General features: G+C 42.0%; 2 protein-coding genes across 2 annotated transcripts; one reads left to right on the forward strand and one right to left on the reverse strand.

Annotated features, from left to right (window-relative positions):
• Positions 1–360: 360 nt before the first annotated feature.
• On the forward strand, positions 361–22,346 carry LOC308412976 (serine/threonine-protein kinase N2-like). Its single transcript, XM_080907726.1, has 23 exons — positions 361–665; positions 6,787–6,951; positions 7,128–7,263; positions 11,046–11,200; positions 15,486–15,615; positions 15,742–15,887; positions 16,046–16,253; positions 16,697–16,882; positions 17,101–17,210; positions 17,305–17,448; positions 18,565–18,640; positions 18,875–19,031; positions 19,334–19,460; positions 19,889–20,025; positions 20,282–20,357; positions 20,533–20,624; positions 20,713–20,889; positions 20,980–21,042; positions 21,126–21,202; positions 21,389–21,531; positions 21,652–21,759; positions 21,840–21,920; positions 22,009–22,346. Exons 1-23 carry the CDS (start codon positions 645–647, stop codon positions 22,210–22,212), a joined length of 2,919 nt encoding a protein of 972 aa, XP_080763852.1. The 5' UTR covers positions 361–644; the 3' UTR covers positions 22,213–22,346.
• A 1,714-nt stretch (positions 22,347–24,060) lies between these two features.
• On the reverse strand, positions 24,061–27,493 carry gtf2b (general transcription factor IIB). The gene is made up of 4 exons (XM_080907727.1): positions 27,325–27,493; positions 26,637–26,766; positions 25,051–25,332; positions 24,061–24,592 (listed from the first exon to the last, which is right to left on the reverse strand). Exons 1-4 carry the CDS (start codon positions 27,409–27,411, stop codon positions 24,459–24,461), a joined length of 633 nt encoding a protein of 210 aa, XP_080763853.1. The 5' UTR covers positions 27,412–27,493; the 3' UTR covers positions 24,061–24,458.
• Between the last annotated feature and the right edge of the window lie 448 nt (positions 27,494–27,941).

A 27,941-nucleotide genomic window follows, 5' to 3' on the forward strand; every position in this document is an offset into this window, starting at 1 on the left:
TGAACAGTTGTACCTATAAGAGTGGCCAGTGAGGTTAGGGTTAAATTTTAAATGTTATCTTTTTTTAAATTGTACTTTCACTTACCTTCTCAACTTTGAATAAATATAAATAGTTGCAAGACTTTTACTTGTAAAAGCATTTTATTTAAATTGACCGGTGTTACTCCTCCACCTTTAATGTCTAATAGGGCTGCTTCACATATGTAAGCCTTGATTTAATTTCTTTATTTGTGTTTGGGGAAGATTTGGGGATGTTAGCCTGAGGTGAGGCCAGCCTTTACGAAGTTTCTGATCACATGTGTGTAGTAGCTGTCCCGGCAGTGTTGCAGCTCCTCTGGGCGGACTCTTCTATTATAACCACCGCCTCTTTCTCCAGCTGCACTGGGACAGATTTATGCTTCAGCTTTTTATTTATGAGCGCCAGTCCACCCTCCTGGACTCCGCTAGGACGGTGCGAGCGCGTCAGAGAAGTGTGAAGACGGCATGGGAAACTCCGTGTACCCGAGATGACCGATGGTTTGGTCAAAATAGTGAAGTTTTTTTTGTCGCCAGAGAGGGAAACTTAAAACAAGGTTTGCTTTTGGAGTCCCACCACCCCTCCCTCCGCTCTCCCTGTAGGATTTGATTCAAAGGCGAAAACCAAGATGGCCGCCGACTCCGTGCAGGTAGGAAAAGTTGACAACTGTTGCGAAAAGTGCGCAAACTTGCTCCAGAGGTGCAGTTAGAAGTTAGCTAACAATTAAAACGCTTTAAAACGAGGCTTGCTGTGAGTTAGTCGTGTGTTAGAGGACTGCAGGGCCTCTGCTAGGTCCCAGAAGGCTGCCTGGGAATTATCCATGGATTGAGGCCTGGCACACAATTGTCCAAACTAACTTTCAAACCGGGAATTTTGTGCGAAAACCGCCGTGTTATTTAATGTAAAGGATCCTGTTGTAGTAAACGAGGTTTAGCGTTTGCGTAACCGTAAAAGCTCTTAAATAGTGGCTGTTTAAAGTAAACGTACAGGTCTTAGTTAACCTGCGTTACTTTTTTGGGAAAATAAAAGTTGCCGCCGTGTGTTTAGATACTGGCAGTGTGCAGAAAATGTGGTAAAACTAGACAAAAAAGAAAAAATGTCGTCTTTGTAAAGAAAATGCTTTGAGTTTTCTTTTCCAAGCTCGTTATAAACTGGTTGAACGTATAACCAGCGACACCACAGCAGCCAGCTTAGTGCCAACTGCAACAGTAATGCTAGTTTCTGTTTTTAAAAGAGAGGCTGGAAGTCAGTGTTACGCTCTCCTTTTTTTGTTCGGTGTGAACAGTTATGACTCACTGATTAATACAGTTTCACTCGAGTGACGTCACTCCCCCCTCCTCCTCCAAGTGCATCTTTATATCAGAAACACTGTTGAGTTGTGCGACAGCTCATCCATACAGCTCGTTGTCCGATGGCACTACTTTATGCGTGACCTCCAAAACTCGTGTTCAACTTGAAAGCTGCCTCACCTCCACGGGTGCGGGAACCTAATGCTGTATTTGTCATGTATGGATGACTCAGACCGATGAGGTGTTTAATTTGTGCATCTTAAATAATACATGCCACATGATCTAGGTAGATTATACAACACAGAATCTATACTTGTTTATACTTATTATATTTAAACATTATATTGCCTGGGAGCAGCCATGTTTGAATGCTGTACATGTGTAAGGACAGACATGTATGTAAGTTAGATTAGGCTCACAGACTAATCTTACTTTGAGGACTGGTTGATTTGTGTAATTAAAAGAGTGTAACCGTAATTTGGTTTGTACCTTTTGTTTTTCTTTAGAGCTAACGAATAACAAAAAGCAAAACCTTCACCGTAATGACTAAAACTAGATGATGTATTAATACTTCAACCAGACTTTTAACAACTCCATCACAGTAAGAGAATCGTGGACATTTGGATAATAATTTCGGTCTCTGTTTCAGAACCGTTACACCGGTTAAATTATAAGAAGATTTACTTTTACTTTCTCAAAGGTTAGCAATATAATCTGGAGTGAAATCTGACACTGCACATTTATGGTCGTGTGTGGGTGATGATGAATGATAAAAACAACAGTCGACATAATGTAACAGGAAGGCAGTGTCAAATTTGTGTGCATGAATAAATAACAGTAGGACATGTTGGTTTCTCCGGTGCTGGGGTCTTTATCCTGTTAAAAGCCACACGTAGCTTTTAATTTTATCTTTGGCATTCTGCTAAATTTAAACACCTGCTTCTGGAAATTGGAGTCGAACTCAGCAGGGTGACAGGTGCAGGAAAGTGGTTTACCTCTCATTCAGGTTTTTTGGACACCTACTGCCTGAGGAGCTCAGAAATGACCTTTAGCTGCTGTGACGTGACATGTGAGGCGTTCCCTGCTGTTTGACTTGCTGTGGGATATGTAGACTGCTTGCGAGAAGGTTGCACTTGTAAGAGCTATCTTTATTAGCTTGTGTTGCTATTTTTGGCGGCAGCACAGAGTACAGGGCTGTGGCCAGTGCTCTGCAGCCAGCTGTGGGGGTAAGATAGACCGGGTGTCGGGTTGTAGGCTGCGATTAGGCCTCGCACAGAAATGGCAAGGGCTTGGCTTTTTTAGCACAGACTTCGATAGCGGGCTCAAACTTTGCATTGTCCTTGTGTGTGAGTGGAGCTCTTGTTGTTAGACTTCTACTTCTACCTGAGGTTCAGACCAAATGTTTGCTTTTACCTCAGTTGCCTTTCATGTCCCGGAGCTCTAAAGGAGCTCATTAACAAAGGTCAACATTTGTAGGTAACCCTTGCCCTACTCATTTAAGAATATGGCACCTTTTTTGTGTGCTTTTCCTTAGACGCGCATTAAGTGGTTCCCAGCAGGACTGTTTTTGTAACATCAACTAAAATATGTATCCACAAGGTTTTCGGTACTGTTTACATTTGTTGTGAAGCCTTGGATGTTTCACAGTGCAGCCAGCAGAGCCACACTGGCAAGTTCCCTCCATTCATCATGAACTGTATGTATTGTAGCGTGAGTGGAGACATTTGCTTACAATTTCTGCTCTGCTCGTCTTTGAACTTAGTAAGTCTCGAGTTCCCGGTATGATGTCACTCCCCCTTACGGGGTGATACGTTCTAGCGTCAAAAGATGATAAGAGCAGTTAGAGGTAAAGGAGCAAGTCAGTGAGGTATTGCAGTGAGAGGAGAGCTTGGTCTTTTTCTTTTATTTGATCTCAAAATTAAAACACAGGCCCCGCGGGGTCTTCTAGCTGATTAATTTCTGCCTTATCTGATTGGCCTTTCATGGATTTCCTTGCATTGTTGAACAGTAAAATAGGCCTCTTCTGGTGTCCTCCTGCTATCGTCATTCCACATTGGGCAGATGCAGCTACAGTGCAAACAAGTTTTGCAGAGCAGCCAACTTAAGAAGAGGACTCCCCCACCCCCCTCCCAGCTGTGACCTCCATTTTACCTACGAGTCGACCAGGATATGTGCAAACTATAGTTTCCTTTAAAGACTACTTATAGAAGAGAGGCCAGGATGGGGGAAGGGAAGGAATAAGCTGATGGAAAGCCCTCATCTTACCAAGCGTGATGCGTTTTCCTTAATATTAATCTGTCAGTCATATGCCATTGACTCGATTCAGGGTTTGGTCCAGGTACATGTGGTTAGCTCCTGATGTACCTTGTGTAATGATCAATTCAGGTACATGGTGATGGTCCTAGAAATAGCTTTTAATGTGAAACAGGGGTTCAATCCTTGGAAAGGAAGTAACTGTGAAGAGAGGTGGAAAACCAGAAATGCAGCTTGGATAAAGGACAATATACCACAGTCTTGTTTGAGAATTTCTTTCTCCACCATCACTGACACACACACACACACACACACACACACACACACACACACACACACACACACACACACACACACACACACACACACTGGCTGTCTATGGCAGGCACACTGCTTTCTGGTCTGCCATAGACAGCCAGCGTTGTTTTTTAACATGGGTTAATTTTAGCCACAGCCCTCTGCATGGAGTCAGATTAGGTCCCATTCTGGGCTGCTCTGACCTCACAGAGTGAGAAGCTAAGAGGGATTTGGCCATCGCTGCTCAGACGGTTTATCTTCCCTGCTGATGTCAATAGTCTGTAGGAGAAAGAAAGTGTGAAGAAGGGAAGGAAAAAAGCTGGAGAAAATCGGATCATAGTGGAGTGAATGATTGTGGCTTTGGGCAGAGCCTAGGTTGGTTACGCTCGTCTCACCTCCGTGGGAGAGGATACTATTAGCTTTATTAGACAACAGAAATCCACTGGAGTTGATGGGATGATCGTGGCTGGTCAGCAGAACGTGCGTGGACCGGTTTGTTCAATGGATCTAGAGATGGAATTGGCTGAAACCGATGAAGTTGTGGTAAGACAGAATGATCCTTTCAGCATCCTCTCATTAGCAAGTTTAAAGAGTAGTAAACCTTGAAACTGAAGATTTCTGATTAAACCTAACTACAGTTATGAGGGTGCAAATTTCGTACTGATGGGTTGAAAGCAACAAAGATTTTAACAAATCATTCTTTGTTTTCTTGAATAGAGTAAGTTAATGTCCTTCTGCTTACAGCCCAGGGGCTTTCAGGACGAGGCAGTGAGTTTCTCTCATGTTGAATCTGTTGTTTATTATTATTATTATTATTATTTTTTTTTTTTTTTATTTTTTTTTTTTTCCCCAAAAAAATCATTCTTGGAATAATAAAGCAAAGGCCTGGCTAATATTTTGTTTATTACAATTTGGCTGCTTTAATTAATGGTTAAAATGAAATGCCGGTCGTTCATTGTTGCCATGGAGCACAATTAAAAGGTCATGCTGACAACTTCATATTTAAAATCAGGAGATATTTTTCAAGCCAAATAACTTTTGCTTGAATGACTTTATAATAAAATGTAATATGCTGATAATCAGACCTTAGATGCTCACATACTAGTGGATCATTATGCTGTACTATGACCTTCTAGAGCAGAAGTGTTCAGGAAGCGACATCTAATCCCTCTTTAGTTAAGGTGATGGTTTTAAGGATGCAGGTCATTGGTGACTGACAGCAGCAGGGAAAACAACACGCACAGCGGCTAGCTCAAGTTCAAAACACACCACTATGCTGGGGTGATGCCAGAACACCGTGAATGGGCTGCCTGCGCCGAATTTCTGAACCCCGTGTTTTGTTAATGGATATTTTCAGTGTAGTTGATGTGACACGTTCATTTCGCATAGTAATTTTATAATGTAGAGGTGAAGGGGGGGGACCCTTTAGTGTTTGGGGGATCAGTATTGTGGTTTCTGTATTACACAAGCAAAAGATCCCCAGCTCCATCCTGGGAAAACACCCACATCCCTATGGAGTTGCTTCAGGAAAGGCATCTGGTATAAAAACTTGTCAAATCAAACATGCGGGGCTACTCGATGCGGCGGCCTCTTGTGAGTAAGAGAGCAGTTGAGAGTAGGTCTAATATAGAAAAGACTGGCAATCTCTTGGTGATGAGATCATATAAATTTATGTGTCCAGGAAAACGCCTCTTTGGGCTCCAGAGCTTTGATGGTAATCAATAAATATTAAAAGCTTCAGCAAACAGGAGGATTGCATAATTGTAATATTGTCTACGCCTGTGCTGTGATGTCTGACTGAAATAGTCAGTGTGCTTTCTCGCTGAACAGAGGTGAAGGGTGAAATATGCTTCACTCTGCAAGTGGACTTCTTCCAGTTCTTTTCAAGGATCTTTATTTGTTGACGTGTGCATTAAAGGCTATGAATGATTGCTATATCTAGCTACAAAATCATGAAGTTGACAAAAAAAATGAAAAATCGTAAAATTAAAAGAAGAAAACATTTGAAGTTGGGTATCAAGCATAAGATGTACTATCTTGCATCAAAAAGCCAAAAATAACAGGAAAAACACGCGGGACCTCTGACTGTACGTAGCTGTGTCATGTGACCTGCTGGCTTTACCTGGTGCATTTCCTACTGGACCTGATTTTCGTTTATTATTAAAAAGAATTCCAAGAGCTTTTGAAAGATTCTCTCTGGCTGTGCGTGTTTCTCTTGTTTGTACAGTACCTTCTAATCTCAGCACGTCTCAAACATTTCATCACTCTGAGGGGGACAGTTCTTCTGCTTTTGCTGTTAAATGCTGTTTGATGACCAACATTAAGGTGCATTACCATGATCTTCCTATGCATTAAATCTACCAGGTGTTTGTTGGCTACTTCTTATTTAAAATAAAATACAAATCCCTTCTGTCTGCTCATCAGTCATGCTTACATGTGTAGTCACCACACAAAGACCAGGAACAATTCGGATTTGGTGAATATTTGCATTCAGGGCTTCAGATTTCACATGAACTTTGCTTGTGATTGTGAGAAACTCTTAACTGCTGGGCCGAAATTGTTTTTAACTCCTCCTTTGTGTTTCCATCTCGTCATGAGCGCTCATGACGAGATGGAAATCCATGCATGTTATGAAGCAACAGCTTCAGCTGTTTTGCAATTCTGCACTTTAATGCAGTGCAGATTTGTTCTCTCCTTCATAGTTTAACGTTGATAAGACCTGTTGATTAAATGCTAGTTTAAAATGCCAGTGTGCACAGTACGTGACTGACCTCTGCTTGTCCTTTCCTCCTCTTTTTTTTTTTTTTTTCCCCTACCATCCCTTTACTCTTCTTCTTCTCCTCCCTTGCTGAACTACTCTTAATTACATTCCACATCTTCACCCTATCTGCTCTTTTGTTCCTCCTCCTCTTCCTCCTTCTCCTCCTCCAGGGGGATGCCCGGGGCCAACAGGTGGCAGAGCGTCTCGGTCTGGGACACAACCTGGACCTGTCGGACACCATGGTCCAACAAAAGCTGGATGAGATCAAGGAGCAGATCCGCCGTGAGATCCGTAAGGAACTAAAGATCAAAGAGGGTGCAGAGAACCTGCGAAAGGTAATGTCACAGATATAGTATAGTATCCGCTGTTTCCCTCAAAATGTCTAAATCTAAATATATTATGCAGTTTTTTCTATCTCTCCCTTGTCTAATAACATCACATTTATGATTAAGTTAATGGAGATGCTTTTCAAGGCTTTAAGGTGGTCTCCTCTCATTTTTCCGCCTCTCAGGTCACCACAGATAAGAAGAGCCTGGCTTACGTTGACAACATGCTGAAAAAATCTAACAAGAAGGTCGAGGAGCTTCATCAGGAGCTACAAGAACTTAACGCCCACATTGTGGTAAAAGACCCCGAAGAAGTGCTAGGTAATTACACAAGCACTAAAGGAGGGCAGGGTCAGATTCAATAGATGGTACCAAAGTAGGAAGGGGTTAATATAAGTAGTCAAATAATTAATCATCAGAAAAATAATGTTCCCACCTAAGTTTTTGTACAGCCACTTAAGTAAATGTAATAATGCCATGCAAAGATTAGCCTTCATACAATGAATATTTTCCATGTTAAACGTCCAGGAAGTCTGTCATAACTTAATAATTACAAAAGCTGCCTACATCAGGTTTACAGGGCCGAAACTCTCATTTAAGCTTTGGTAAAAACTGTAACCAAATCAATACACCCATGTGTCACCGCCATCAGATGGACAGCGTCTTTTTAAAATCAAATACCTGACGTTAAGTTTACTTTAAGCTTCACATGCAGTTTTTCATATACACACAGTGTTTGTTTAATTGTCTTATATGACCGAAAACTCGCTGAATAATTAACAGATGAAGCACTGATGAAAATAAACTGTAGCTCCAGTCCTAATTGGCTTGTTGCAAATGACAGCACAGTCCAGGAGTCATGGTCTTGGACACTTTTTTTTAAGTCTTATTATGAAGCTCTGTTTCTTTATATCTTAAAGTGTTCACATTTATTGTCGTCTTGTTTGCAGTCGTAATCGTACGCTGGCATTCTTGTTTGCAGCCAGTGTTTTTTAAAGCTAAATTCATTCTCAGCTATGAGTTTATCCAGGTCACATAAGGCAACAGGCCACTCTTCCAGTTAATGTATGTGTAGCAGTCTTATGGTTTAGCTGTAAATGCACAGCACCAAATAATTTTGTCTCTGTTGTGTCAGACGAGCACCTATGTAAACACACACAGAGCACATTCAGTGTTTGGAGGTGACTCACTCTCCAGAGGCTGACATTGTTGCATTCCACATTCCCGTGGCAGTTACAATGAGCTGTCGATTGTTCCTCTCCGAGGCTGTTGAAAGCCTGCTCCTTTGCATTTGTTGACAACAGTGGAATTTGGAGAGAGTGGACCACAGCAGCATCTGTGCATTCAGTGTGCTTTTTGTCACAGTAGCTGCCTTTTAGGGTAGCTGTTGGTGGCAAATGTCTGCGCAAATTCAGGAAGAGAAGGAATGGTATTTGTCTGCCTGTCGCCGTCACGTTGTCCCGGCTCATTTGACAATAGGAAGTTGATGAGGAGGGATTTGTGAGTGTGTGTGTGTGTATTTGTTTGCTGGAGGAGGGAAGGGAAGTTGTCTTAGTAAATGGTTATCTTAAGTGAAAATAAATTTAGCCTGACTCTGTGACCTATCTGGTGAATAAGGGCTTTCTTTTTAAGTGACGCGAGGCCAGTGGAATGTCGCTGGCCATCGCAAAAACGGCCAAGAGGGACTGAGCGCAGTTCAGCTCCTTAGACACGAGACAGCTTCTTGAAATATGTTCAGCTCTTGTTTCCTGAATTAGCAGGAAGGAGTTGCTCTGTCTCTCCGAGCAGCCCAGAATGTGTTTCTGTTCCAGGAGAAAGTTGAGGGGGCTCTGGTTATTCTCCGCCACTCAGCTGAGGAGGCCAGAAATGGACTGACTCGCACTCAGGCGCTTTGTGTGAGCAGCAGGGGACACCAGTCAGGTCCCTCTGTCACATATGATCTCATTCATAAAGAAAGCTAACCCCGACATCGTCTGTTATTAAGTCTCAATCTGTTTGCCTACCGCTCATCACACACAGGTTTAAGGTTCCCACTCACGATGTACTAGTTTAGACGGTGTAAGCATGTCTCATTGCCTTCTCATCAGATGCAGATGGGGTTAATCTGAGGGAGGGTTCCCCTTGTCGATTGTCCAGCAGTGACATCAGCCCTGCAGCTATCTTGTCCTACGGCCCAGCAGGGACTGGATCACTCTTGGAAGAGGCGGGGGTTGTAGTCCTTAAATTCTTGGCTCAATGCGACCTCAGCCAAACCGCACCCCCAGGCGAAGAGGAAAGCCCCAGACATGTACTAGATGACACAAGCAGCACTTCTGCATGTGTCTTTTTAAATAGATGTCCTGTGACAGTTTTGCCCCGAGCACCTCTAAAATTCTCACCTTGCTCCACAGGCTTTTCTGCAAATACTCTGCTTTTCTTGTCTAGCCCTACCTCTTCAAGTGTGTCACCATATCAAAGCGTTACCCTGGAAGGACTAGCATCCTCCCCTCCTCCACATTAACAGAAAACTCAGCAGTGAAGCGCTCTCTCAGCTTATTAAGTCTCATTAGATGAATCATTTAGACTTTTAGTTCAAAGAACAAGTTACTTCCTTTTTGCCCGTATCCCGCAGGTGCTCAAAGGAATCGTTAGAGGGTGTTTTGATGAAGCATTCGGACTGAATGAATCACAGACCTGCCTGCTGGTTATTGTTATCTGCATCTGGCTTTGTCTCAGAGTACAACGCCGTTTCTTTGCCAGTGTTATTTTGGGTCTTGACACCTTCAGTGAACTGTTGGTCTTTGGTTATGTCATGTGACATGTTTTGTGTCTTTGGATTTGGAAAACTCACTAAAAAACAGAGCTGAGCTTAAAGGCTAGAAGTTAAATACATAATGAAGAGTACCATGTTAAAGGACCTTGCAACAGATTGGAAGGGTTCATGCTTCAGATGTGGGCTCACTTAAAGAATGCTCTGACTCTTTTCTAAGACTACTAGCTTTATGAAAACATAGCTTCTGAAACTCAACTTGCAAGTCAAGTCAGGAGAAGTCGGGCAGGTTTTTTTGCCCACCTCACCCGTGTGTGTGTGTGTGTGTGTGTGTGAGAGTGAATGTTCTGCTCTGCTTTCAGCTGCAATGATCAGCTTGGAGAGGGTTTTTTATTTTTATTTTATTTATTTATTTTTTACCTGCACCTTTCAAGTTCAGACTTGACCAAAAAACACAACAAAACAGTGAACCTATCCACCAGGTCTGTGGTCCATCTCTGAGAGTAGACGACAGTGGGTTTAAGTATCTCTGTGTGTTTGCCTGTGTGCATTTATGTGTAAAAGGAAAAACAATTAAATGTCTACAGATCTATGGACAGATTATTGTTTAGTCTTTGCAGCCTGTGGGATCTGGACATGGATCATTTTTAAGAGTTGATATTCTGTTGCATGTATCTTTTTTGGGTTTACTTTGTCTTTGCATAAACAGTATAGGCACTAGTACTGGCAATCATCTGCATGTTCACACTTGTGTGTTGTTCCTTTTTTTTTTTTTTTTTTTTAAATGCGTACAATAGAGACGGCCGCAGGGGTTTCCCTGTGCTGTTGGAACAGCGCAGACTTCAGGAGAGAGTCAATGAGCTGAGATCAGAAATGACAGCCTTTCATATTACAACTCCTGAATACCAAAGCATTAAAGCCAAACTCAGACTGAATAGTTGTGGCTTCACATTTGAAGGATTTCCGTTCTGAGCAAAAACTTGTTTGAAAAATCCACGAAGCTTAGCTGACAATAGATTTCTTAATCCTAATGTTGTTGACTTCTGCAGTAGTTTTTGTGCTGAGTCAAGCATTGTGCTAACAAACCTCATCAAGTCATAAACAGCACACCCTTCTGAGCATGTAAAGTGTCCACTGAAGTTGCAACAGGACACGCTTTATAAGCAGTTTATCAATCCTTTTGCAGAGCTGCAGGATTGTTTAGCTTAATAAAAAATGGCGCACACATGCTCCGTTAATATTTGTAGCCTCTGCATATTTGTGCCAAATGTAACATGCTTTATGTAATGTCTACAATTGTTTCCAGATGGCCATAAGATGCTAACTTTTTTTTCTTTCCTCTTCCTTTACCCAGAATGCCCTTTAACACCAGGTACCCCTAACAGCGAAGCAAGAATGTGCACCAGCAGCAACCGACTGGCGGCCTTAAAACGGCAGGTTGACATTGAGCTAAAAGTCAAACAGGGCGCCGAGAACATGATTCAGATGTACTCCAATGGGTCCTCCAAGGTAGGCGAAGGGTTACCCGGAGATTCAGGCTTGCTCTGGTTCACGTCGGACACATTCTGATGATACTTTATTTAATGAATAGATTCACTTCTACATAGCTGACTGCTTCTTCTGTTTTAGTCTTTGTTCAGTAAAAATAACAATGCTGAGATCTGGAAGCACAATATTAGCCACAGTTATGTACAAACGATGATGTTGCTGGGTGGTAACATTATTACCTCAAACTAAACATATTATGTGTTTATACAGTCAACAGACACACTTCAAACCAGTTGGCATAGTGCCGTTTTGAGCTGTGTGGGTTCAGCCTGAACCTCATTTAAATTCAACAACTTAAAAACAAAATGTTCTGCTCCTGGCACCTTAAAGAAAGCAAGTAAGCAAAAACACCACCTGTAACTGCAGTAGGAGTGTTTTTGTCATCTCAATCCGGGTGATTTGGATGGCAAATGATTGTGATTCTTTACGGTTTAAAAAAGATGACATATCTTTACTACTTTGGAAAACGAATAAAATGCAGCGGTACAGATTCAGCGTTATAGCCGTCTTCTTGTGAGCTGTCAGCATTTCAGTAGATTGCTTTCCCACCACCACCAAGTGGCTCACTGCCATGATAACAATAGGACCAATTTTCCTGTGAAATTTGTGATTATCACTGATCTGTTAGTTTTCACATATTTGCATGTAATTGTGTATTTACTCAGAAAATGACAGCGCGAAGTGTGTCTGCCTTACCTGGACTTGAGCATGCTTCATCACAGTGATGAATGAATTTACTTAAGGGGCTCACTACTATTAATTAAGCTAGATTTGTACTTGCAGAACCAAGGATTTTTTTTAAAAGTCATTATGAACAAATGATGAGGCTTGCTGGTTAATCTGAGTATCTGATTTGACCTTTTCCAAAACACTACTTAGTGTAATTTTTGTACCGCAGGTTGTCAGTTTCCAGACTCATAATCACAAGTGCTTAGACTACTTAAGGTAAAGTCTTTGCAGAGAGGTGCTGTGAGCATAATCGCATGTTAACTGGAGCCGGCTGGCCTGTTGCCATTATGAATACCAGGCTGCTGCATGGCAGGTTTGCTTTTATAGCTTCACTGTAGGGGAGGAGGAAACGGGAGAAGGCGCTGACACATACTGTGTGTCATATGCACTGCTGTTTGTTCACAAAGCTCTGTTGGTCCTTGTGTGTCCTCGAGTCCTCAGAGTCAGGGAGGACTATAATTTAGTTGGGAGGTGTGCGTTAAGTCACGAAGACCGGTAATAACAGCCGAGAGCCTCTTGTGTTAAGCTCGGCCCTTGTATCCGTCAGTAGTAATTCAAGCCGGTGTGTAGTAGATGGTTTGGTGTAGTCTGGGGTTTCTGGATTGAATTGGAATCATTGGCAAACCCCAAAGAGGTTTTAAGCCGAGTCGAAGGAACTGTAATAACATTATTTCTAACATTTATTTTTTGTTTTTTTTGGGTTTTATTTCCTTAACAAAAACAGACATGGAGCCTTTGGTTTCATGAAACATGCACACGACTCATTTTGTGTGTGTGTGTGTGTGTGTGTGTGTGTGTGTGTGTGTGTGTGTGTGTGTCTGTGTGTGTCTGTCTCTCAAAATCATCCTAACCTGACAGAGTGTGCGCTGCGCTAGCGTACTGCCACTCCCTGGTTTCTCTAAGGAGACACGTTTGCCTAGAGGTGTACCATGCAAAGAGTGGTGGAACTGCTGTCAGAGTAGAGCTGGGCGATATGAGATTTTTTCATATCACGATATGTTTTTTTCATTTCAGGCGATAACGATATCTATCACGATATAAGCCAAATAACTATATTTGTAAGATTTAAATGTGCCGTTGCTCACAAGTAAAATGTGAAATAATCAGCAGCTTGTTTTTAACTATTTATTTCCCATAATAAGTTCAACAGGGTAGATGTACTTAAGGAACATGAGACTTTTTCAGATAAATAAAGGCAAATATTGCAAACTACACAAAAGGCAGCCGCTAAAGCGTTTAAGTTTCAAAATAGAACAAACGAAACAGACTAAATTGTCAATTCCACTTAGAAACAAAATATTAATTCTAAAAATAAATCTTAGTTTGTTTTACAGAAGAACAGACAAAACTGACTAACTTTTGTCAATATCAAATAAACTGAGAACTAAAAGGAAATTCTCAATCTCTCCTTGTTGTATAGCTGAGCTTTTCAAACAGTTTTAACAGTTACTTTAGTCTGACAAAAGCCGAATGACGAATTAGCGCTTCCAGTCAGAGACTGAGGCTACGTCCACACGTACACGGGTATTTTTGAAAACGGAGATTTTCCGTTTTCGTTTTAAAAAATAATCCCGTCCACACAAAGGCAGAAATGAAGGAAAACGCTGCTATGAACATGCCAAAGCAGCAGGTGGCGCTAGATTCCTAGCCGTGCAGAAATGTTGGCCAATCAGAAGTCTAGAAGCCTCGGTGGGAAAAAGTAAACAAAGCTGGGGCATAGAAGCGGAACAGAGTCGTATGTGTGGACGGACAGTAACTGTGTGTATATGTAAGCATTTAAACACTGCAGAGAGTAGAATTAACAGTATTGTAGAAATTCATTTCACCGAAACAATAACGTGGCGCACAGTGTGACGCATGCACCAGTTTATTGTATTTCCAGACTTGCTTTCGGCACAATTTACAGTGCACGCTACTCTGTTTTTTGTCGGACTTGAAATAGCCGAAATACCTTCAAACTACGGAACTTCTATGGCTCTTCCGTTCGACAATCTCTCCGGCATTGGAACCATCATCTGTTTTCTCTTCGGTCACGCTCGGTTGATTTTTCTAGTCGGCACACTCATTTCCTCCATTACGCGCTGGCTGCTTCCCAAACAAACACACGTGCGGCTTGGCACTTGTGCTGTACGTAACAAGTCACGCGACGTGACGCTGCGGCTGTGATTGGTTCGGCTCTGCGCTACTTAATTTGGATTGGCTGACCTTTTTTTTTTTTTTTTTTTTTTTTGAGAGGACAAGAGCGGCGAGGTCTATCGCGATAGCTTAATTTCTCTATCGAGTAAAAGTTATATCGCGATACATATCGTTATCGTTCTATCGCCCAGCTCTATGTCAGAGTGACGCTTAGACTCGAATTCGCAGCTGAAGAAAGTGACACAAAAGTGTGTTGAGTTTGAAGCTTGAAAGAGCCGAGTTCTCAGGAGTGACAGTGTGTTAGAAATATAAAGGTTGTAGTGTCCGGTAGCAGGTGGAGACCAAGGACCACCTGATCTGTCCATCCAAGATGAGTGGCCCACTGCAATCGTAACTGGGAATAACTGCAAAAATGCTGGAATGTAGTGTGATGATAGGTTATTGCCTTTTTAACCAGTGTGTGGCTCTATTAATGTAATTTAGGTAAACTGTGTGAATACCTTTATTTTATTTATATTTTTTATTTGATGAGAGCTGCGTCTTTGTTCATAAACTCTGCTTGAGGCAGTTCTACATTTGTAATGAAGCAAACTGAGGTTAAGGATATTTTGAGGAATCTCAGATTTGTGTGTGAATCATGTGGTTTAACTTTGAGTTTGTGAGTACCAACTGTTTGTGAATGAGGCCCCTTGCTTTTACTGTACATAGACAATGTCATGTAATCACCACCCACCAAAAACCGAAAACTCTTCTGCTTTGAAATGATATAATTTAGCTTTTTATTGCAGGATATTGTTAATAAAACTGTTTTGGTGGAGGACACTTGAATTTCTGGTGAGTGTAGTTTGAAAACTGTAATGCAATAAGCATTAAGGGAGCTGTAAATTGATTTGCATTGTCTGGCTTGCTGGGGCGGGTGTAAGCGACCTTTCCCTGTCAGACCGACGGAGGCACCTTCCAGTTGGAACTATTCCTCTCCTGATGTCAGAGAGGAAGTGCCTGTTGAACGGAGGCCTTTCCTGCAAGCGCAGATATCAACAACCAGGATTTAAACTTAACAGGAATTTGGGGTGGAGTTTGCTTACTCCAATGTGTGTTTGCACGTAGGAAAGGTTCAGCAAACACAGCAGTGCACACATTTTTTTTTTTCTTTGGTGAATAAGATTTTCCATGTTGTCATTTAGACTTCAAGTCCAATTAACGGCACGAACGGGTGTCTGGGCTTTTTGTGTTACATGCAACAAAACAGAACACGTGCAGAGGGATTAGGTGCATTTAGACAAAATGTTATTGAATCCTCTGATTTGGTCATCAATGGTCTGTAGAGATAAAATACCTCCCTAATGAGCGGTGATGGTTTAGTTTCCAATTTTACTCACAGGATCGTAAGTTGCTAGCAGCCGCTCAGCAGATGCTTCAGGACAGCAAGACGAAGATTGAGTTCATCAGGATGCAGATCCTCAAGGCCAGCCAGGCCAGCGAGCTGAGCTTTGAGAACAATGATGTGATGGGTGAGCCTTCCCTTCCTTCAGAGCTTTTTTTTTTTTTCTGAGGAGATTAAAACAGAAAGACAGAAACAGTGGTTATAAATCCGATGTCATCAGAGTGAATGATTTAAGTGTGACCTTGTACTCCAGAAAAGCCCATCATCAGCCCTTTAGATCTGCGGGTGGAGGAGCTGTGTCACCATGCCAAGATAGAGGCTGCGGTAGCCGAGGGAGCCAAGAATGTCATGAAACTTCTGGGCTCTGGAAAAGTCACAGAAAAGAGGGCACATTCAGAGGTAGGCTGTGTAAAACTGGACAACAAGTCAAAATCTGTCACTTTTGAGATCATGCAATCTTAGACTTGAGATGAAATGGATCTCTGGACTGCTGTAGTAAAATAATTTCCTTTCAATCTGTCTTAATTCGCTGCCTTATCCTCTTCCTTTCCTTTCAGGCCCAGGCTCGTTTCAATGAGTCCAGTCAAAAGCTTGACCTTTTGCGATATTCTTTGGAGCAACGCCTCGCTGAGTTGCCTAAAAACCATCCTCGCAGCAACAGCATCATAGAAGAGCTGTCCCTGCTGTCGTCACCAGCCCTCAGTCCCAGATCCAGTATCATCTTCCCACAGTACAGCACCGTGACCAAGCCTGCAGCACTCACAGGTAACTGGACTATTGAGCTGTTCCTAATCACTAACAGTGCAAATATGACTCTGTTTCTAAAGGTGGTCTATTGGTTTTTTGTTTGTTTCTTTACCCTTTAATTTAAAGTTGTATCCACTTTTAAGTATACTGAGCTGATCTGTGTGGACTGGTTTTTATTTTTGGTTGTAATACAGTGTGTACTTTTTGCTGTTGAATCAAAAAAAGAAGATGGATTATTAGACAATCAGATCTGGTTGGTTGGTTGGTTGATTAGTTGTTTTTTTTTTTCCCCCCCTAGTTATTTGGAGGTGCACAAATTATAGTCCAGTTTAGGAGCAGACAGTAAACTGGGCTAGCTCATTATACCAGTACATGGTGTCACTTGAAGTAACCTGAAGTGGGAACAAATTTGTGCAGGAGCAATTGTATAACACGTGTGTCCTGTCCTCGCTCACCTCCAGGCACATTAGATGTCAGGCTAATGGGCTGTCAGGATCTACTGGAAAATGTCCCAGGTCGTTCCAAAGCTGCATCTGTCCCGCTGCCTGGCTGGAGCCCCAGCGAGACCCGCTCGTCCTTCATCAGCCGAGCAAACCGAAACCGCGGCGTGAGCTCAAGGAACTTAACCAAGAGCGAGGAACTCTCCAGTAAGTACATCTGATCTCGTACACAAAATAATTACCGAAAGATGAACTGTGATATTGTGCTGATTCACAAACAAATGATCTGTTTACTTAAAGTGTGGGCATGACCCAGAGCAAGTCACACCTGAAACTATAATATGGGTGAAGTGAAGCAACTGCCTGTTTAATACCAACGGGGATAGAATTGGGGTTTTGTTAATAGCTCAGTGCTTTTTCCTCAGATGAGATCAGTGCAGTGTTGAAGCTGGACAACACAGTGGTAGGACAGACGAGCTGGAAACCAGTCAGCAATCAGGCATGGGACCAGAAGTTTACATTGGAGCTGGACCGGGTAACACACACATTTCCACCCTTGAACTACACCTGCGCTGTTGACTCTGTGTTTATACAGCACGGACGCTGAGTTTCACATCTTTGCGTTGCAGTCCCGGGAGCTGGAGATCGCTGTGTACTGGCGGGACTGGCGTTCACTCTGTGCTGTCAAGTTTCTGCGGCTGGAGGACTTCCTGGACAACCAACGTCATGGAATGTGTCTGTACCTGGAGCCACAGGGAATGCTGTTTGCTGAGGTATACAAACACCATTTCAGTTTAATTCCATAAAAGGGGGATAAGTAGTTGTAACTGTCGGCATATTTTAGTAATCTAAAAATTGAAAAAAGTAATTTAAGTAGTAAATTAGCTTTGAATGGTCACAATTAAACATTATCTGGTAGGACATGTATGGATAGACATACTTACTTGTACTTATAGGAAATAAAATTGGAAACATGGTGAAGTGTGTCAGTTGGTGATCTTTTTGCTTATAAAAGCTCACTTTTAAACTTGAAAAAAAATTGTAAATTATAAGAAATAAATACTCTGAGAAGACCTAGACTGGAATCTTGGTAAAGTCTGTCCACAGAAGAATATTTCAAACGTATTGTGGAGATGTCCAACTCCATGTTTTTTTTGTTTTTGTTTTTTCATCGTCTTTATTAGAGCAGTTTCATCACTGGGTTCATCCACTGTCTGAAACAAGCTCCAAAACAACAAGTTTTTAGCTTCTCTGCCTTTAAGCCAGCTTTCTTCTGATTGGTTGCCCCTTGTAAAGAGAAGGTTTAAGCAGCAGGTGGGTGGGGCTTCTGCACTCGCACTCAGTCAGCTGTTATTGAGGGTATCGCCTCGATATCAAACAGATCCAGGAGTACAAAAAACTTGCCAATAAAATGATATCTGGAGCAGCCTGAAGGTTGAGTTCTGAAATAACAACGTGCCGTAAACTAAGTGTGATTGTTAAGCTTTTGTTGCAAGACGGGGTTTAAATAATCGCTCACAGATAAAAACAAACTAATGACAGTCACTTGCCTCAAACAGTGTCTGCATCAGAAGTGTAGTTTAATAGATGTTGTGTGTAAAATTACTCATGCATTAAACTTAAAATAAAATCAGAAGGTTTTACTGTTGGATGTAAGATTGTAAGATTAGATGTGGAGCTTTTTCAGTGTGATCTAATCCTGACAGAAATCTGTAAAGTGTTACGGGTGTGCATGATTTGGCACACGTTTGTGTTAGTTTCTAGTCTTGCGACAGCGTGTCCTATGCTTGTGCATAACTACAGACATGTGTATTTGCACAGGAGTAAAGAATGCACAGGAAACAGATGTTTTGTTTTGTGAAATTACTTTTTTATTTCTCTGTTTTCAGGTAACATTTTTCAACCCTGTCATAGAGAGACGACCAAAGTTGCAAAGACAAAAGAAGATTTTCTCCAAACAGCAAGGTGAGTCGCTGCTGTGAAGCCATCATGTTCTTATTTCTAAGGCAGCAGTGATGGATTCTTGGTTGACTTGCGTGTTTAAATATATTCAGTGATTCTCCAGTGTTCATACATTTACTAAGTACTGTATGTAATTTCCTCGGATCCCTTACTTATTTGGTTGCATATTCCTGATTCTCTTCTTCCATTATTCATTTTTTCCTTACAGTCTTTTTCCTGTCTTTTACTCTTTGTCAGGTAAAACTTTTCTGCGAGCCCCTCAGATGAACATCAACATCGCCACCTGGGGCCGTCTGGTTAGAAGAGCCATACCAACCGTCAGCACAAACTCCTTCAGCCCACAGGCGGCTGAGACTGGATCCAGCAGCCTGCCTGGTTCACCCACACCCAGCAGGTACACAGCCATACAGCAACCACAGACTGTATAGAAAAGATGTGTATAGCCACTGTGACATCTGCAATTTTAATTTTGATCTCTGCCTTCTTGTAGGGTGCTAAGTAATTAACTAATGCTAGAAAACTTGTTTAGCATCTGCATAGCTCCATAAAGTGTATGGCTGCATTGCAAAGATTTTTACTCGCATGTAAACATGCATTTTAATGCTGTAGTGTTTGCCATTTTACATGAGTGTCTATGGGCACAGCTGCTCGGTAAGAAGAACTTTCACCACTGCTGTACTTCTGTCCCTTACACAGCGACCCGCTGGTGACCAAGCTGGACTTCGACAAAGAGCCCACTCCAGGGCCCAAACGTTACTCCATACCCGATGACATCCGAGAACCACAAGTGCATCACAGCGTTTCTGACAAGGGGGAAGTACAGGTATGGTTTTGTTTAAGGAATTACAAGAAGTGGTGATAAGACGCATGCGAGCTGATACAATCACAGATGCAGTCATGCTGAGCTCTCTGAGAATCTCCTGTGCGTAAAAGTCCACCATGCTGGGCCTCATTCCTGTCAGCTGGAAGGAAGTGTGTTGTTGCCAAACAAGTGAAATTTAATTTAAAAAATTTAAAAAAAGGAAGGAAATATTAGATTGTTACGCACTGAGAGAAATGATTTTTGAATTATGTTTTGTTAGTTAGATTCTTTAATAGAAAACCTTTATTTCTCCAACGTTAGTTTTCATCTACAGAGAAACACTAAAGACTAAATTTAAAGTCACAACAAATAGGTGACCAGCACTGTTTTCATATTTACCCTGTGTGTCTCTTTCTGTCCTTCTGTTCTCCTGTGTTTCCTCTCCGCAGGATGCACTCGCCTCATTTGACTTCCTCAACAAGAGAATCAGCACGGTGATGAAGCCAGATATGGATGGAGTGGTGCACCATGAGTTCCAGCATCCAGACCTGGAGCTTACAGCCATTCAGAAAGACACAGAGATAAGGTAAGGAGGGTCACTGCTTGCCATGTATATGCTACTTTAAAGCTTTGAATTGGTTTCCTTCAAATAAAAACGACTTACTACTCAAAACAAATTACACTGGGTTAAACACTGCCCCCTGGCTTTGGCTCCAAGTCACTGAATTTTCATGGTGGTGTCTCTTTCCTTGTTTTGTTTTGTTTTGCTGTAACTTTAAAGTTTAATGCAGGTTGGTTTGGAGTGAGTGAGTACACTGATGTATGCACTGGTCTCCTTCTAGGGAAGAAGAGCCGTTCCAATTCAGTCTCCAAGACTTTAAATGCGTGGCAGTCCTTGGACGGGGTCACTTTGGAAAGGTACTTTGAATAAAAATGCTGCTGATGATTATCTTCTTGACATTTCTACTATATTAAGAATGTTTAGTCAATTTAAAAAAAAAAAAAAATGTTTGCCATAAATTTTCTGTGGACTGAATAACTTTTAGTAGACAAATCAAGCAGGAAAAAACTGAAGTGTTCATCTCCTCCACAGGTGCTTTTAGCAGAATACAAAAGCACTGGAGAGATGTTTGCCATCAAAGCTCTAAAGAAAGGAGACATTGTGGCTCGCGATGAGGTCGACAGGTACTCACTTAAAGCTCTTTCACAAACCCCCCACTGTCAGGTCACTTCGGTGTAATGTGGTGACTCAGCTTCCTCCTCTCTTTGCCAGTCTGATGTGCGAGAAGAGGATCTTTGAAACGGTCAACAGCGTCCGTCACCCGTTCCTGGTCAACCTGTTTGCGTGTTTCCAGACGCAGGAGCACGTTTGCTTTGTGATGGAGTACGCGGCTGGAGGCGACCTGATGATGCACATCCACGCTGATGTTTTCTCTGAGCCCAGGGCTGTGTGAGTGTCTTGTTAACGTGTGGGCAGGACCACAAACTCTCACAGCGGCACGTCGTCTAAATCTCCTGTGTTTTTTGTACCTTTTTGCAGGTTTTATGCAGCCTGCGTTGTTTTGGGATTACAGTTTTTACATGACCATAAGATTGTGTACAGGTAAGGCCTGAGAAATTTAAAGTAATACTTCAATTCAAAGTCAGGGTCCCGAAAGTTATTTTTGCTCTCATTGCAATTTTCAGAGATTTGAAGCTAGATAACCTGCTCCTGGATACAGAGGGCTATGTAAAGATTGCTGACTTTGGGCTTTGCAAAGAAGGTAAATGGATGATGATGTCAAATTGAAACTTTGAGAGTTATTGAAAGCATAACCCTGTGGTAGATTGTTCACTCCTGTGCTGTAAGATCTTCAGAGAAGCAGAGTTATGAACTTGCTCCATCAGTTGTTGGAGGTACACATGTAGATTTGTTTTGGAGTGATGGACGTGCTCTGTGCTGCCTTCAGGAATGGGTTTCAGGGATCGCACCAGCACGTTTTGTGGCACACCAGAGTTTTTAGCTCCGGAGGTGTTAACTGAAACGTCGTACACCCGCGCCGTGGACTGGTGGGGCCTGGGCGTCCTCATCTTTGAGATGCTGGTTGGAGAGGTGAGCATGTGTTTCGTCAAGATGTCAAGAATCCATCATTTATTTCTTGAATATGTTCCTTACATCAGGTTTTTTTTTTTTTTTTTTTTTTTTTTTCTCCTTGGCACGTCTCTCTTTCAGTCACCCTTCCCCGGTGATGATGAAGAGGAGGTATTTGACAGTATTGTCAACGATGAAGTCCGCTATCCACGGTTCCTCTCAACTGAGGCCATCTCCATCATGAGGAGGGTGTGTAGACAGACAAGAAACGGTCTCTTTGTGCTCCTGGGTGTAAACTTTAACAGTATATTTTTTGTCTTTGTGCTCAGCTTTTGAGGAGGAGCCCAGAAAGACGGCTGGGAGCAGGAGAAAAGGATGCAGAGGAGGTTAAGAAACATCTCTTCTTCAGGGTAAGAGGCGCAAAGAGAAAGTTATCACTGTGGTAATCAAAGAAAAGAACGCTGTTGTTACCCACTTGCTCTCCGTCTTTATTGATAGACCATCGATTGGACCGGGCTTTTGGCCAAGAAGGTGAAGCCGCCGTTCGTCCCGACCATCCTGGGCTCCAGTGACGTCAGCAACTTCGACGATGAATTTACCTCAGAGGCTCCGATCTTAACCCCGCCCAGGGAACCCCGAGTGCTGAACTCTGAGGAGCAGAACCTGTTCTCTGACTTTGATTACATCGCTGACTGGTGTTAGCTCCGCCTGAATCACACACACACACACACACACACACACACACACACACATACACATACACACACACACACACACTGTGAACCAAGCACAGCAATGACTGTAGAGCCCATTTTTTTGTTTGTTTGTTTTTTAAATCCTTAAACAAGAACAGACAAACTCTTCCCTGCCCCTCATGTTTGGGGAGGAGCTTTCGGGCAGAACTGTGTGCCATTGAGAAGAAAGTCCAGATGCCTCCTGAGGACACACACTTACTACTTCTTTTTTTTTTATATCCACATGAAGAACTTTTCTTTCTTTTTTTTAAAGGAGAGGGGAAAAAGAATGAATTCTGTTGTTGGAGAGTGAAGCAGGCGGGATGTCCTCCTGTACAGACTGCCATCGTGTCCGTTGTCTGACCACTGAGAATGTTTTCCACATGAACTCTGAGAAAACGGCAACATCACAGTCATGCTATTTAGAGTCACTGTTTTCAATTTTTTTGATCTGTACAGATAATATTCAGTCGTATATTTTATTGTTTTGTTTTGTTTTGGTTTTTTCGTTAGTCTCGAAGCCCTCGCCGTACCTTATCTCACTGTAAAGTTCTGCAGCAATCGCATCTGAAAGTGGCGCTCATTGAATTTGAAGTGCTTAAAGCATCGTCACTGAATAGTCAACAACAACAAAACATCTTGACGACTACTACTGCTTCTTGACTTGAAAACAAGTAAGAGTATTCACTACATATTCTTTTGGGTCTAGCGGTCCAGTTTACCTCCTTTTCCTCCCAGCGTGTCCACCTGAAGCTTCCATGTCTTACACACCGCCCAAACTGGTAAATGAATTACTGTTTATTTTGAGCCGAGTTCATTAAAATGCCCTTTGGCTGGGGAAAAAAATGATGAAAAACACTAAAATTATCTTGTCTGGTGCCCTCTAGTGGCCTCGCTGCTTTTAGTGACCAGCTGTGGAGTTGATACAGTATCCAGTCGAGCATCACGATCAAACCATAACATTATATGACCGCTGGTTTTGCGCTTTGATTCCTTCATGTCCTTACAGAACAACCATGTGTTGGACTTGACTTCTTCTTTCTTTTACCTCAGTAAAGACACTAAAGCGTCTCGCCCAGTTACAGCTACCGAAACCAAACTCATCCTGTCCTCCTCGGGAGTAGCAGAGGAGCGGCTCTCTGTAGTTTAAACAATCTGACACACTGAAAGTTTACATAAAGGCAGATTTAATGAGGTGGTTTTGTGCAGAAGTCGGTGTCCTCAGCTGTTGCTTTGGAAATGAGGCTACAAAGCTCATAGTAACTTCAGGTCTCCATCCAGAAGCCATTTGAAAGCTTCCTGTTGTTCAGGTTACATGTTGTAGCTGACATAGGGGGCACGGCACTCTGTTAGTGTGGCTGTTCTGTATAAACTGACTCAAATGTTGCAGACCTGTTTATGAATCACTACAGGGGGAGGGCAGGGTATATTTTATATAAATATATATACATACTGTATGTATACAATTAAGCTGAAAGCACTAATTTTATCAATAGTTTTTAATTATCAATGTTTCTTAATGAAAATAGATTGTACAAAGTGTTTGTTTTTTATTCTTTTGCTTGTGCATGTTGTTGCCAGAACAGATGAACTTTATGGATGGTACACCAAGTACTCACAGCAGTTGCTCTTCATCCTCCGGTGTAAAAAAACAAAGAAAATCCAAGGCATTGTTGCAGTCATTGTTTGTTGCCCATCACGAATGCACAAATTAAACATTTGTAACAGTGACTTTGTTTCTGGTTTTCCATCACCTCTGGAAGTTTGAGGTCATCTCCACATACACAGAAAGTTTAGTTTGATCCAAACACTGACCTGGTTTAAAGAGAAATTTTATTTTTAGTTAAATTACCCAGAACAATTCAAACACTAACAAAATAGAAACTGGTAATTTTCTACAAAAAAAAGTTTTTGTGTACAGTAGGAAATCAGCCTAAAATTGCAAGTATCAGTTACACTTCCCACTTGGACATATATACATTGTACAGTATATACACTCAAATGAAATACTGCAAGTACAGTCTGCAAGCTGTTTATTTAAGTACTGGAATGTGTGTCCGTTGCACCTGTCAGACTTTGGTGTCGTCTAAGGCAGGACGAGAGAAATCTTCCAAAACCAACACTCATCATTTAAAAAAGAAAAAACAGCAATAATAATGGTGATGATCTTGTAGGTACAGCAGAAATTGTTGTGCTGTACGAGAGGAGTGTTCTTCACAGTTGGGGCAGTTTATCAACAGGTGTATCAAATTTGAAGTCTGGGGGGAAAAGCTCTGCAGCCCGTGGGTAGATGAGTCGATACGACTGTCTGATCGTCACATCTGCAACACCAGCGATGTCTCCAATTTCTGTGGAAGAGCATGACAGACAATTCAGCCATTACTAGAAGTATATGCGGAATGACGCCAGTGCATTTTTCTTAACAGCTTTCTTGACAGTAAATAGAGCTTTAACACTCCTGACGTTTTTAAAGCGGTTAAAAGTTCTAACTTTGAACAGAAACGAGCATTGCATATATGATGAAAAAAAGAGGGGCTTTTGTGACAGACTGCTAGGAAAGAAACAACTTAAAACTATTTCTTTCTCCAAAATGGTACAAGGTCTGGACTGAAGAGAAGTAAAAAAGCAGCCAATGCCCAAAAAACCTTTGAAAGGCCTTCAGAAAGTCTGGAGACCTATTGCTCAAGACCTCACAAGAAAGTCTTTCTCCTTGGAAGCAAAATATAAGGAAACGAGGCGTGGATCAAGACTTAAAAATGGCGTGAAAAGTCTACCTGTTGTCTAACTCCAGTCCATAACCTCTTACCTTTCTGGGTCTTCTTCTCTGCTGAAGCTTGGGAAGCCATGTAGATGGCAGCTGCAGCTACAGAGATGGGGCTCCTGCCAGGCACCAAGTCGAGCTCCACGGCCTTCCTGGCGATGAAGGTGGCTGCCATTTGCACCTGTTTGGGTAAGCCGAGGTTGGAGCAGAAGCGGGACATGAAGTCCCCGGTGGTGATGAGGTCTACGCTGGTCTCCAGTGCCTTCAGGATCAGCTTGAAGCACCTACCGATCTCTTTCTTTGAGATCCGGGACACAGCGCAGATCTCTGCAGAGGAAAGGAGATTTTTAGGGGTGGTTGGATGGACTGCAATTACTTTTTTTTTTTAAGGTTTTATCCTTAAGCACATCCTACACTTCTGCCTCCTGACTACTCCTGTAAATAACATTTACTAATGGCACCACATGAATAACAAACAGTCCTATGTTGGCTTATTCCATGAAAATGTGAGTGAATAAGTTCTTTATGTGAATACATTTTGTCCTGAACACAACAGAGTTATATATACCGTAATTGTCGGGCTATAAGCCGCTACTTTTTGCACAAGCTTTGAACCCTGCGGCTTTTAGTCAGGTGCGGCTTTTCTATGGATTGTCCATGAGCGGATTTGTTTTGTTTGTTCCGCTGTTGTACGGCACTACGTTGCCTGGCGGAAGGATCGGAGTTCAAGAGTGGTATGTTAGTCACATGTCCATCCGCCAGGCAACGTAGTGCCGTACGAAGTAGCGCGAAAAACAAACTTCAAAGTAGCACTACGCGTTCAGCTGGAGGCGTGGATGATGAGCGGCGATAAACTTGCAAAAAGCAAGTTATGCCCAACTCCACCACTGGATTCTGACAGCGTGGGAAAGTGTGAAAACATCCACGATCACCAACGGATTTCGAAGGGCTGGACTGCTGCCTGATGGAGAGGAGGCTCTTCAGAAGGTGTTCGACTCTGACACTGACAATGAGGATTTCTTTGGTTTTGAAAGTGACAACGAAAGAAAGGAGCTGAGAGTGGATGATGAAGCCACCCTGAGCCTGTTCGTTTCCGACACTGGAGGAGAGGACTTTGGTGGTTTTAGTGCGCAGGAATATGGTGGTGAATGACTGACTTTTCTTCTTGTTAAAGCCGTGTCACTGCACCTGAGCCTAAAAGGTAGTCTGAATCTATTTTTCTGGTGTGCTGTAGGTTATTGTTATGTACTACATTTGTTACTCATTTATGAAGCACAGTACATGTTTTGTACTTGTAATTACCACTACTTGTACACATACCCTAAAAGGTTATGCAAATATGTACCCATAACTTGTTTTTCAAAATATTAATAAAAGTGGTGTGTCTCCAAACAGCCATCTCTTTCCTGACAATTCGATTTGTGCATATTCTCTTACATATGATAAGTCAACATTGAAACACCTGCGGCTTTTAGTCAGGTGCGGCTAATGTATGTACAAAACAGGATTTTCCCCTGCTTTTAGCTTGTGCGGCTAATATTCAGGTGCGCTCTGTAGTCCGGGAAATACGGTAATCATTTAAACAACGATAGTAAATTACTCAAAATCACACAAGACAAATTTATTCTGACCTTTAAAGGTTCGCGGCACACCCTCCTGTCTGCAGGCGATGTAGAGACAGGCTGACGCGATGGCATCATTGGCTCGGCCCTTCAGGCTCTTCTGTTCATAAACCTGCTTAAATAAGTTGTTTGTTCTGTCCTGAGGGGAAAAAACATTATTTACACTTTAATTTCAGTGTCATGGATTTTATGCTTCTGTTGGAATTTAACTGCATGTTAACAGTGTGATGTTTGTCTTTACATGACCTTAAAACAGGGAAGTCATTTCGTTTCAGTTTAACAAAGTTGCTGAGCCCTATGTTTGTGGCTCTTTTATGACACCATTTTGCTTAATTTTGAATGAAAATGATATGATCGTGTCTGAATTAATGTTTAGGAACATGACCATAGCCCACGACCCTTTTGTTCCTCAAAATGAGAACATCCTCACAAGGAAAACTGCGTGACAGCTTCAGCTGAGACTTCAGTGTGAAAAACAACAAGAACTTTGATAAAAAGAACAAAGGAAACAAAAACAAAAGCAGTTTTTTGCACACAGCAGGATTTTTGTTTCTTGCTCCTCTCCATTAGCAGTCTGTTAACTTTTAACATCTCATTAGATTCACTTTCTATCTCACAGGCTGTCACCTGTTCACAACAATGACAAAAAGGCCACAGCAGAAAATATTTTTACAGGTCCTTATTTTTTGTTACTTACTACGATGTTCCTCGGCAGGTTGATGCGATCCGCCATGGTGCTGATCTCTTTGAAGGCGTTGAGCATGGCCCGGTCAGAGCTGCTCATGGTTCTCCTGTTCTGGTACTTCGAGTTCCCAAATTCATCAAAGCTGGCAGCTCCTGTTCCCTGTGGAGGTAAACGGTGCACGTTTACCAGTGAAATTATTTCATGTGAAACCACAGTAACGTCAAATAAATTACAGCTAAAAATTAAATTCACTCAATATTTTTGTACCCAAATTGAGCCAGTACACTTGACTTCTTCATTCAGCCACTAAAAGTAATTTTTCTGTTCAGCAATGTCAGTAAATAAGTAATTTGCAATCTAACAATAATGTGCTTTGCTATTTTTTTCTGCATTTGTTAAGTACTGTACATTCTGTTACAATGCTCTAATTCAATTTATGATGTCAAAATTAGGGGACATCCCCTAATATGGTCGTTCAGGCTCACAGGACAGCTAATCAGAAGAAATTTTGTGTAAAGGGGAAGAGCTAATGACATCCCGTGACATCATTTGTATGCGACACAAACGCCACAATACAGGTGGACGTCGAGGTGATGGTGTACCTGCTGCTCGGTCTGTGGCTTTTCCTC

This window comes from Rhamphochromis sp. 'chilingali' (assembly GCF_963969265.1).
Source record: "Rhamphochromis sp. 'chilingali' genome assembly, chromosome: 16".
In the NCBI taxonomy this organism is placed as follows: Eukaryota; Metazoa; Chordata; class Actinopteri; order Cichliformes; family Cichlidae; genus Rhamphochromis; species Rhamphochromis sp. 'chilingali'.

Excerpts from the sequence above, each read along its gene's own strand:
- gtf2b (XM_080907727.1), bottom strand. The coding sequence starts at position 27,411 with ATGAGCAGCTCTGACCGGGCCATGCTCAACGCCTTCAAAGAGATCAGC. Across the intron at positions 25,333-26,636 it reads TGTGCCGCGAACCTTTAAAG|AGATCTGCGCTGTGTCCCGG; the intron begins GTCAGAATAAAT and ends TTTCCTCTGCAG. Across the intron at positions 24,593-25,050 it reads AGAGAAGAAGACCCAGAAAG|AAATTGGAGACATCGCTGGT; the intron begins GTAAGAGGTTAT and ends GCTCTTCCACAG.
- LOC308412976 (XM_080907726.1), top strand. The coding sequence starts at position 645 with ATGGCCGCCGACTCCGTGCAG. Across the intron at positions 17,211-17,304 it reads TTACATTGGAGCTGGACCGG|TCCCGGGAGCTGGAGATCGC; the intron begins GTAACACACACA and ends TTTGCGTTGCAG. Across the intron at positions 19,461-19,888 it reads CTGACAAGGGGGAAGTACAG|GATGCACTCGCCTCATTTGA; the intron begins GTATGGTTTTGT and ends TCCTCTCCGCAG.